The sequence below is a fragment of the Lissotriton vulgaris genome, chromosome 10 (assembly GCF_964263255.1).
Source record: "Lissotriton vulgaris chromosome 10, aLisVul1.2, whole genome shotgun sequence".
Lineage (NCBI taxonomy): Eukaryota > Metazoa > Chordata > Amphibia > Caudata > Salamandridae > Lissotriton > Lissotriton vulgaris.
Window position 1 is genome coordinate 200983977 of NC_141698.1, and position 12661 is coordinate 200996637.

Here is a 12661-nt window from a genome sequence, read left to right on the forward strand (position 1 = left end):
ATCAAAGTAATAATGATGATTACAGACAACATATAGAAGAAACTTACGGATATTTCGGGAACTCATTATTGTAGATCTACATCCATTCACTCAATTTCACACCACTCCAATCAAAGCCACTCCATTCTACGCTATTACACTCTACCCCACTCCAATCTACGTCACTATACTATACACCATTACACTGTACGCTAATCCACTGTACTCTATTCCACTTTATGCTAATCCACTCTACACTACTCCACTCTACGTCACTGCATTCTAAACCACTCCACTGGCTGCTATTACACTCTATGCCACTCCATTCTACAACACTACAATGCACCCCACTACACTGTACGCCCCTCCACTATACGCTACTCCACTCTACACAATTTCATTGTATGCAATTTCACTTTATGACACTACACTCTACTCTATTCCACTCTATGCCACTCCAGTGTACACCATTCCACAGTATGCTATTTCACTCTATGCCACTCCATTTTACCCCACTCCAGACAAAACTACTCCACTCCACTTTTGTGTCTCTTATTCCATTTTATGCCACTCCACGGTATGCCACTACACTGTATGCCACTCTACTCTATGCCACTCCACTGCACCCCATTCCCACTCTACGCCAATCCACTATATGCTCTTCCACTGTACACAACTACACTCTATGCACTACACTTTATGCTATTCCACTGTATGCCAATCGACACTACCAAACTCCACTGTATGGAATTCTACTTTACGCAACTCCACGTTACACTATTCCACTATACTACACTCCACTCTACACTATTCCACTCTATGCCACTGCATTCTATACCACTATAGTGCACTCCACTCTACACTATTTCACTATATGGCACTCCACTGCACACTACTACACTCTACACCACTCCAGTTTACGCCACTCCACACTATTCCAGTCTACTACACTACATTCTATGCCACTCCACTCTACCCCACTGTATATCATCCACTCTTTGCCAATCCACTGTATGCTATTTCACTGTATGGCACTCCACTGTACGTTCCTACACTGTTCGCCACTCCCATTTACAACACTCTACTCCACCCCAATTCACTCTACACTATTGTGTTGTATGCCACTCCATTGTATTCCACTAGACTCTACGCTATTCCACTGTATGTCACTCCACTTTACACTACTCCAGTGTATGCACCCCTATTATACGCTATTCCAGTGTACGCAACTACAGTCTCCGGTACGCCACTATACGCTATTCCATTGTACGCAACTCCACTCTAACCTATTCCACTCTACACCACTCAATCTATGCCACTACAGTCAACGCTATTCCACTCTAACCTACTCCACTGTATGCGACTGCACTCTACGCCACTCCACTCTACATTATTACAATTTATGCCACTACACTTTACCCCACTGAAGAGTGCCCCACTACACTCTACACCATTCCACTCAATACTGCAGCACTGTACCCTACTCCACTTTTCAACACTGCATTCTACACTGTGCCACTACTCTATGCCACTCCACTATACGCTAGTCCAGTGTACGCCACTCAACTCTACACTAGGCCACTGTATGCCAACCTACTGGACACCACTAAATGGAATATCATTCTTCTCTACAGCGCTCCACTCTGTGCATCTCCACTGCATGCTGCTCCATTATATGTCACTCCATTTTACACTATTAGACGGTACACAACTACACTCTACCTCACTCCATTGTAACCCATTCCAGTCTACAACACACCAATGTATGCTATTCAAGTATACACCAATGCACTCTACACCACGCTCATCTTTGCCACTCCACTCTACGCCACTCCAATGTACCCTACACCACTGTACACTATTCCGCTGTACGCAACTCTACTATACACCACTTCACTCTATGCTATTCCACTTTATGTCCCTGCAGTCTACACCACCCCACTATAGGCCACTCTTCTGTACCCTATTCCACTCCACTACATGCCTCTCCAGTATACACCACTCCACACCATTAGACTCTATTATATTCTGTTCTACGCCACTCTTTTCATGCCACTCCTCTATACGCCACTACAATCTATGTTACTCCAATGCATGGTATTCCACTGTATGAAGCTTCAGTGCACGCCACTTCACTCAAAGCTATTACACCGTCTGCTAATCCAGTCTACACCACTCTAGTGTATTCTATTCCACTGTACACCACTCTACTATACCCAACTGTAGTGTAGGCCACTAGCACCTTACCTCACTCTACTCTATGCCACTCCACTGTACGCCAATCCCATCTATGCCACTGTACTTTAAGCTATTCCACTCTATGCCACTCCAACCTACACCACTCCACTCTGTGGTATTCTGTTGTACACCACTGCACTGTATCATACTCCACTGTACGCCACAACACTCTACTCCACTACACTATATTCCACTGTACAACACTAGACTTCACCACACTACACTCTAAGGCACTGTCCTCCACTATATTCTATCACACTCAGCTCAATAACACTCAACTGAATGACACTTGATACTACATTTTGAAACACGTTTTTATTAATAATCACAAACCGTTTAAATTTAATGGGAAAAAAAGTTTAAAGGTAAGTTATACTCAGAAAATGCTATTTATTCTTTCTCAACAAACCCAACTTAAATAATAAAAACGTTAGAAATTCGAAAGTTCAAGTTATTACATGAATTTCCAGTTTGTGCATCACCAGTTATAACTTACATTTATAATTTAAGCACCACCATCATTTTACTATACGTTGCATACCTCTTGACACAGTGTAGTAAATTGAAAAACAATATATAGCCCCTTTAAAGCCTCTTCCATCTTTGGTTGCATTACTTTTCTTCTAAAAAGACAATATTGTAGTAACTGAAATGCAAAATAATATGACAAAACTGACCTCTCCCCATGAATACTTTGCAGGAAGCAGTCCCTGGTTGAACATCTTTACACATGCTTGAGCTGGAACTCCAACATAAATATCATTGAACATCAGCCGGCTCGAAAGCAGGCACACTTGTGGAGTTTGAACATCAACCGAGACTGCGATATAGCTGTAAAAAGTATATGTTAATGTTGTGGTAATTTACAGAACTTAGAAATGTGTATAAAGCATTTATTTGGTGGATCCAAGAGATCAGATTGTTCAAGATGCTAAATAGGTGTTTAAACAATATTGCATGGAACTTACAGCATGGCACAACACAACACATTTTTTCAACTGTCTGTTCGTACAGTTACAACAGAGCAACCAGAATAAGCAGTGTTTAAAGTAGTTTGTTAAACGATTATCCCATGTGCAACTCAATATCCGAGAGGAGTATGCACCAAACCTCCTTAGACTTTACTAAATTCAAAGTAAGTATTGAGGGATGGAGTGTGGGTAAGTAATTAGTAATACATCAATTCTTGAAACATAGGCAGGAAATAAACTAAGGGTTCATAACACCGGACAATATCTGGTGGCATGCCTGAGGGTGGGCAGCAGGAAAGGATTGAAGGACCAGCAGACTATCTGCACTAATGTGCTTAGGCTATTCAAGACTCTGATCAACCAAAGATGTAATATCTGTAGAATTTGTGGATTCATTTTATGTGGCAGCCACGAATATCACAATTAGACAGACATTTACAGTGATGGTTCCCTTTGTGGTCTATGTCATATGTTAGCTTCTTAAAGTGAGATTTGCCAGCTGCTAACTCATTTTAATGCATGTAAGAATTTCCCAATGAAATGGTCACAAGTTGATCTTGAGGGTTTTGTACACATGCAGTGAAGGGTTGGTGATTAGTAGCATCAGATCAAATAGGTTTGATGACACTTTACTGGAATCTGGTTTTAGCCAAATACATAGATGTACAGGCAGTGGAATACCATGCATCAGCCCTGGAAACAAATCAAGAGAGTAGAAAAAATGTTTCTAGTGATACTTTCACTCACAGACCTTCATCATGGAGCATGTAATCTTAAAATAACTTCCCTTAGTGACCAGAGCTGGTAAATCGAAGTCCCTAGCACTCCTTTGGGGAGAATGTGCAGCCCCAAGTGCCACTTGTTCCTGCCGATCCTTGCTTGCTCAATCTATCTGACACTCAGAGGCTCCTAATCTAGTGCATGCTTAGGTGACAAAGAGATGGAGGCTGCCACCACAAAGTCCAGAAGGCCTCCTGCAACATTCAAAGCAGCTCCGGTTTGCTCGGGCTCCACAGTGAAATAAGTCACTTAAATTAAATGCTGCGTCTAAGTAATGCACTCTAAGCACTTGTGTCATATGAACAAGTTACTTACCTTCGGTAACGCTTTTTCTGGCAGATACAGTATCTGCCTGTGGATTCCTCACCTTGTGAATATCCCCCTGCGTCAGCAACGTTCGGAAAATTATTTTGTAGCACGCCGGCGTGGACGATGTCACAGGAGCACGGCATTGCGCGCGACTCCGGCTGACATCACCGACTCCTTATTAGGCCTATGTCGGCGTGATGACATCAGTTCCGCCATTTTTTCCGAGCCTTCGAGACACCAGGACGGACCAATGACAGTAGAAATACATATATAAAGTGTACATAGTACATACAATTCAAAACTGCACACATAGAGCGTAGCAAAGGTATGAAAAACCCAATATATATCCAAATATAAATATACATAAAAATACATAAACTCAGGTATAGCAGAGTGAACAACGGGGAGGCGGGTGGGTCAGTGAAGAATCCACAGGCAGATTCTGTATCTACCAGAAAAAGCGTTATCGAAGGTAAGTAACTTGTTCTTCTGATAGATACATCTGCCAGTGGATCCCTCACCTTGTGAATAGAGTCCCACAGCAGTCCCCACTCTCGGAGGAGCGTGTCCACTCTCCTATACCAGAAAATCCTGAAAGACAGAGCGTGCAAAGTGGCCGTCCCTCCTCACCTCGGCATGCAAGCAGTAATGCTTTGCGAAAGTGTGGAGGGAGGCCCAAGTCGCAGCTCTGCAAATATCCTCAACAGGTACACCTCTAGATAAAGCAGAAGTAGCAGACTTTGCTCTAGTAGAGTGAGCTCTTATACCCTTAGGAGGGTCCTTACCCGCCAGGGAGTAGCAGATCTTGATGCATAATATTATCCATCTTGAAAGTGTGCCCTTGTGCACAGCTCTTCCTTTCCAGCAGCCAGCAAATCCAACGAACAGCTGGTCATCCAACCTGAACTCCCTTGTCCTGTCCATGTAAAAGCTCACCGCCCTCTTAGGGTCCAAGCGGTGAAGTCTCTCCTCCTCCTTGGAAGGGTGAGGGGGAGGATAAAAGGTAGGGAGGGTAACGGACTGCCCCAGATGGAAAGGAGTTACCACCTTAGGCAGAAATGCAGCCCTGGTCCTGAGTACCATTCTTTCAGCATGAATGGTCAAGAATGGGGGCTTTGAACTAAGAGCTTGAAGCTCACTTACCCTCCTTGCCGAGGTAATTGCGACCAGAAAGACCGTTTTAAAAGACAAAAGTCTCATGGGACACCTGTGCAAGGGTTCAAAGGGAGAACCCATCAAGTAGGTTAAATCAAGATTTAAGTCCCATTGAGGCACAATAAAGGGAGTAGGAGGACATTTATTAGTGAGACCCTTCAGAAACCTTAAAACCACAAGAGATTTGAACAGTGACGGCTTATCCAGCAAACAGAGAAAAGCCGACAAGGCCGACAAATAACTTTGACAGTAGCCACTGCAAAATCCTGCTGGGCTAAGGAAAGTGCAAATTGAAGAATATTGGACAAACGAGCCCTTAAAGGGTCAATGGACTTCTCCCCACACCAAGCAACAAATTTAGATCACCTATAAGAATAGACGGACTTGGTGGAATCAGGCCTGGCTGATAAGATGACATCCACCACATCGTGAGGGAGAGAAAAAGAACTCAGGTTGCCTGTTCAATCTCCAGGCATGAAGGTGTAAGGTTTGGAGGTGGGGGTGTAGAACCTGCCCCTCCACCTGGGAGAGGAGGTCCGCCCTGTGAGGGAGACGGAGCGGCGAGCACAAGGAGAGGTGGAGAAGATCTGTGTACCACACCCTTCTTGGCCAATCCGGGGCGATCAAAAAACTTGGGCCCGGTCTTGGCGAATCTTCCTCAGAACCCGAGGAATCAAGGGTATGGGAGGAAACGCGTAAAGGAGTTGCGAGTCCCAACTCAATTGAAACGCGTCCCCCAGTACCCCTTGCATCGGACACTGGAGACTGCAGAATTACGGGCAGTGAGCATTCTCTTGAGTGGCAAACAGGTCCACCTGAGGAGTTCCCCACGTCTGGAAGACGTGACGAACCACCTCCGGGTGAAACCTCCACTTGTGGTCGGCCGAGAACTGCTGACTGAGACCGTCTGCGCGTACGTTCAGAACCCCGGCCAGATGATTTGCCATCAGACAAATCTGATGGTCCTGAACCCAGGACCAGAGACGCAGAGCCTCTCTGCAGAGACACCGCAACCCTACTCCTCCCTTCTTGTTGACATACCACATCGCGGTCGTGTTGTCCATCAGAACTTGAACTGACTGACCGCGAAGGGAAGGGAGGAAGGCCTTGAGCGCTAAACGTATGGCCCCCAACTCTAGAAGGTTGATGTGAAGCAACCTTTCCTCTGGAGACCAAAGACCTTTGACCTCCAGATTCCCCAGATGAGCACCCCAACCTAGAGTGGATGCATCCGTTATCACTGTGGCCACCGATGGAGGCAGTTGAAAAGGCTTTCCCTGAGACAGATTGCCTTCCACGCCCCACCAAGAAAGATCCGCCGCAGTTTCTCTGGAGATCCTCACTGACTCCCTGAGATCTCCATTGTGCTGATACCACTGCCTGCGGAGGCACCACTGGAGTGCCCTCATGTGCCAGCGTGCATGGTTGACCAACAGAATGCAAGAGGCCATAAGACCGAGCAGACAAAGGACCTTCAGGACTGGAACAACCGCTCCATTGTGAATTAAAGGTATCATTTCCTGTACGTAGTGAATCCTTTGAGGAGGAGGGAATGCACGACACACAGTTGTGTCCAGTACCGCACCTATGAACAGGTTGCGCTTGGAGGGCACCAGGTGAGATTTGGGTACATTTATCGAAAAACCCAACCTGTGCAACAACTGAGTTGTCTCTTGCAGATGATGGAGCACTATCTCTGGAGTTTCTGCTTTGATCAGCCAATCGTCCAGATAAGGGAATACAGGAATCCCTGACCTTCTGAGATGTGCAGCCACCACAGCCATCACCTTGGTAAAGACTCGAGGCGCAGTAGTAAGTCTAAACGGAAGGACCGCAAACTGGTAGTGTTGGGACCCCACCGTAAAACAGAGATACTTCCTGTGTGACTTCAGGATGGGGATGTGGAAATAAGCATCCTGTAAGTCGATCGACACCATCCAGTCTTCTTCCATCAGCGCTTGAAGAACCTGCGCAAGAGTGAGCATCTTGAACTTCTCCTGTTTGAGATAGAGGTTCAAAATCCTGAGGTCCAGGATTGGACGAAGTCTGCCATCCTTCATGGGGATCAGAAAATACCGGGAGTAGCACCCCTGACCCCTCTCCTACTCCGGAACCACCTCTATCGCACCTTTTCTGAATAGTGCCAGGACTTCTTCCTGCAAGAGCAACAGGTGGTCCTCCAAGCAAAAACCTTGGCAAAAGGGTATTTGGGAGGGAACTCCCGAAAGGGAAGAGAATGCCCATTCTTTACGAGATTGAGAACGCAAAGATCTGATGTAACCGATTCCCTATCCCATAGAAAATAAGTAAGCCGACCCCCTACAGGACCCACATGATCCGGAATAGCGGATCTAGGGTTGCTTTGCTGTTGTAGGTGGGGGGTGGGTATTAGGAGGAGGCTTGACGTCCAAGACCACGACCCCTTTGTCTACCTCTATAGGACTTGTACAAAGGATTTTACTTCTGCTGCTGCTGCTTGTTCATTGGTATAGAAGATTTTAGAGTAACCTCAAAAAACCCTATGCTGATGTGGTTGTGCGGTATATCTGATTCATCCGCCCCGCATTCGGGTTGTTGGCAGTTATCATCGGTTACTCTAAAGTAGTGGTATTGCCCGCCTCAGCCCGAGGCACCTCTGGTCTATTGTGCAGTGTCCAGAGAAGTGGAGAAAAAGTGTGCAAAAATAAATTCTCAAAAAAGGAAGAAATGGTTAAAAACTGGAAAATCACCCTAGGAGACTTTTAATATTGGTGTGATTATCAGATTGGTTAAAAAGGTTTCGGTACTACTTGGTAGATCAAGTTACTGGATCAGAGTAGTTTCATATATACAACGTCGACATGTTTCAGCTCTCTGGGCCCTAGGGGTCTATAGAGCTTTCGTCAGGACTCACACACATATAAACAATGGACTTTTTACTCACACCATTTCTGTAGTTTTAAGTAGTAACCTGTTTATATTTTCAGGAATAATGGCTCCTCCGGTTTCTGAAATAGAATGGGGAGAGTACACAGAGTAATACACACTTTTATGAACATCCTCATTCAGGTTTGCGCATTTGTTGAATAAAATTATTATTCATTTACAGAGACTTTACGTAAGGGGGAGGGGTCTCGGGATCGAGTTTTTCACAAAGGTGACATTATTGATAAGCTAGAAATCCAGTTGGATTGCTTTACGCGCTGGCGTGTGGGGGGGCGCGCTAATTCAAGTTATGACAAGAGACGCTCTGAAGTCTGGTATAGTCTTTCCACATGTTGGTATTAAAAATCCCCTGGTATGCGGGCGGGAGGACTCGCAAGGAAATTAGTTATAAACGCTGTGCGCTGTCCTACCTTATACCGGGAAGGCACTTGCTTGCATCAGGGAAAGCACTTGACCCAGAGCTGTATTTAAAAGTTATCGCATTAGTTTGCATGTCACGCAGGCATCTTACCGGGGTTCTGTGATTTCACAATCCTCCCTCCGCCATTACCCGCGTGTGTTTGCAATTCCGTCTGGTGCTGGCTCTGCCCCCGGAAGTGACGGACTCGTGAGGAGGGATCATTTTTAAAGGGGTAGGCATTCAGAGCGGCGTTTTTTTATCAAAGCGAACTTTATTCGGTCATGGAGTTAGGGACAGAGTTCTTATGTCCTTATGTGCCCAATCGTTAACATGGTTGGCGAGTGATCAATCAGATTAGATTTTTCAGATTAGTTTTTCATTTGCAATTCTAAATGTACATGGACCTATGTACTTGCGGGCATTTCGGACAGCTTTATTTTGCAAACTGGTGCCACGGAATTGAATCATTAAGTCCGCGTTCCTGGGTTTTAAGACGTTCCACCCACCTCTGCTCCTTTTCAAATAGTGTTCTCTCACATCTTTGAGTTTTGTCACTCAGCATTTCTATTACTGTCCAGCGAATGTCATCGCAGGAATGACCTGCTTCCACGAAGTGGGAACATAACTTGGTGGTATTCTTTTTTAATCTGATATTACTCCGATGTTCTCCAATTCTAGTTTTTACTTTGCGACACGTCATTCCAATATATTTTTTGTCGCAAGGGCAGCTTACCATGTAAATGACATGTGTCGAGTTGCAATTTGTGTGTTGACGCTGGTGCCAAATTAGTGTGTCTGAGAGTTGTAACGATTTAGATGCTGTTGTTGTTTTACATGCAATGCATGAACCGCAAGGGTAATGCCCAGTTACAGGTGCCATGGTTGCGTCTCTTGTTGTGACCACTTGTACTTTTTTTGTAGGTCGAGTATGTACTAGGACATCTTTAATATTCTTTGATCTTCGATTTGCAAATCCGGGTCTGGGCCAGTTGAAAGAACCCGTGTGAAGAATGTGCCAGTTTTTGTTCATCAGTTTCTTTACTTCATAGGAAGCTTGGCAGAATGTTGTTACGCAAGTTGTCAAATCTGGTGTTGGTACTTTTGGGAATGTTTGTAAGAGACACTCTCTCGGTTGGTTACTCGCTCTTTTTTTAAAGAGTCTGATTGTTTTTTCTGTATAGTCTCTTTGCCTGAGTCTGTCACTCAGTTCTGTTGCTTGCATTTGGTAGTCTGCGTTGTTGCTACAATTCCTCTTCAGGCGCAAAAACTGGCTGTAGGGAAGATTGTCCCTCAATGGTTTTGGATGGTAGCTCTTATACGATAAGATGCTGTTTTTGGCCGTGGGTTTTCTGAAGGTCTTTGTATGAAGCACATTGTCTTTTGCAAATATTGTTATGTCCAAAAAATCGAGGTTGTTACTTGTGGCCGTGTACGTGAACTTTAGCCAAGGGTCAAGATTATTGAGCCAGTTCATAAAAGTCTGTAAATCCAGCTTTGTGTCCCAAATCATAATGATGTCATCAATATATCTCTTCCAGTATAATATACTGGAAGAGAACATGTTGGTTTCACTGGTTATGTGTTGCTCCTCGAAGTGGCTCACATAGAGTCCTGCCACCGAAGGAGCGAAGGCGCTCCCCATGGAGGTTCCATGTATTTGGAGGTACAGGTCATTTCCGTAAGCAAAAAAGTTCTCTTTTAATGCTAGTTTGCAGCATTCGAGGATAAAGTGTCTCGGTGTATTATATTGCCACTCTCTCGTAAATACTACATCCTCCAGAACTTGTATGGTGTCATCTTGGGGGAGACTTGTAAATAAAGCTTCCACATCTAGGCCCACCAGGAGCATCGTGTTGGAGTTGAAGGGCATTTTTTCAATTTGCACTAGAAGGTCACGAGTGTCCTTTAGGTACGCCGGTGTTTGTTGGACAAGCGGTTTTAGGTATTCGTCCGCGAATTTAGAGAGCGGTTCTAGGATCGATCCGATGCCCGAAACTATCGGACGACCAGGTGGTGGGGTTCTGTTCTTGTGCGTTTTCGGCAGAGAGTAGAAGTAGGGTGTGACGGGCTCTCTTGTCATCAAATAGTCGGCCTCTTTGGGTGTAATCCAGCCTTTGGTCTCTGCTTCGTTTACCATGATGGAGATGGTATTTCTGAGTCTTTCGGTTGGATCTGAAGAGATCTTTTGGTAGAACCTTGTGTCAGACAGGAGGGCTAGGCATTGCAGGTTATATCCATCTCTACTCAAGATAACTGTACCTCCCCCCTTGTCAGCTGGCTTGATCACTATTTCTTCATTTGCTCTCAAAGCCTCAAGGGCTGTGCGCTCTTTCTTACTTAGATTTTGGTAGACCTTTTTATTTTTCAGTTTGTCTACACCATTCAGAAGTGCTTGTTCAAAGGTCTGTAATTCTGGGTGTACAGTCGTATTAGGAGGGTTGAAGGTGGATTTTTTCCGTAAAGTGGTGTCACCCTGTTCAATCATCCCAGTATTGGTATTCTGGTTAGAAAAGAAGGCCTTCAGCTTCAATGTTCTACAAAATTCTGCTAGCTCGCACTTCAATTTGAAGGTGTCGAGTCGGGGGGTAGGCACGAATCCTAATCCTTTATTAAGGATTTCCAACTGGTCATTTGGTAACTCCAGACCTGAAAGGTTGACTACGAGGGATTGGTTTTGCTGGTGGAAGGGTGGGATGCTGCCATGCTGCGTGTCTGCACGTTCCTCTGTTGGTCTTGCCATCTGAGTGATTTTTTCTTGCCTCTTGGTTGGTTTTGGCCTCTCGATAAAAAATGAGGTTCTTTTTGGGTAGTGTGCATATTTTGTCCCATTTGTTGATCCCCCATTGGTGGCATCTGTTGCATACCTAACAGAACCCCACCACCTGGTCGTCCGATAGTTTCCGGCATCGGATCGATCCTAGAACCGCTCTCTAAATTCGCGGACGAATACCTAAAACCGCTTGTCCAACAAACACCGGCGTACCTAAAGGACACTTGTGACCTTCTAGTGCAAATTGAAAAAATGCCCTTCAACTCCAACACGATGCTCCTGGTGGGCCTAGATGTGGAAGCTTTATTTACAAGTCTCCCCCAAGATGACACCATACAAGTTCTGGAGGATGTACTATTTACGAGAGAGTGGCAATATAATACACCAAGACACTTTATCCTCGAATGCTGCAAACTAGCATTAAAAGAGAACTTTTTTGCTTACGGAAATGACCTGTACCTCCAAATACATGGAACCTCCATGGGGAGCGCCTTCGCTCCTTCGGTGGCAGGACTCTATGTGAGCCACTTCGAGGAGCAACACATAACCAGTGAAACCAACATGTTCTCTTCCAGTATATTATACTGGAAGAGATATATTGATGACATCATTATGATTTGGGACACAAAGCTGGATTTACAGACTTTTATGAACTGGCTCAATAATCTTGACCCTTGGCTAAAGTTCACGTACACGGCCACAAGTAACAACCTCGATTTTTTGGACATAACAATATTTGCAAAAGACAATGTGCTTCATACAAAGACCTTCAGAAAACCCACGGCCAAAAACAGCATCTTATCGTATAAGAGCTACCATCCAAAACCATTGAGGGACAATCTTCCCTACAGCCAGTTTTTGCGCCTGAAGAGGAATTGTAGCAACAACGCAGACTACCAAATGCAAGCAACAGAACTGAGTGACAGACTCAGGCAAAGAGACTATACAGAAAAAACAATCAGACTCTGTAAAATAAGAGCGAGTAACCAACCGAGAGAGTGTCTCTTACAAACATTCCCAAAAGTACCAACACCAGATTTGACAACTTGCGTAACAACATTCTGCCAAGCTTCCTATGAAGTAAAGAAACTGATCAACAAAAACTGGCACATTCTTCACACGGGTTCTTTCAAC

At 44.8% G+C, this 12661-nt stretch overlaps 1 protein-coding gene across 1 annotated transcript in view; it reads right to left on the reverse strand.

Annotated features, from left to right (window-relative positions):
• DLEC1 (DLEC1 cilia and flagella associated protein) overlaps positions 1-12661 on the reverse strand; it is a 712951-nt gene that overhangs the window by 283033 nt on the left and 417257 nt on the right. Inside the window, exon 22 of the mRNA XM_086940885.1 lies at positions 2895-3048. Within this exon, the coding sequence (XP_086797011.1) occupies positions 2895-3048 (154 nt within the window). The remainder of the gene's footprint in view (positions 1-2894; positions 3049-12661) is intronic.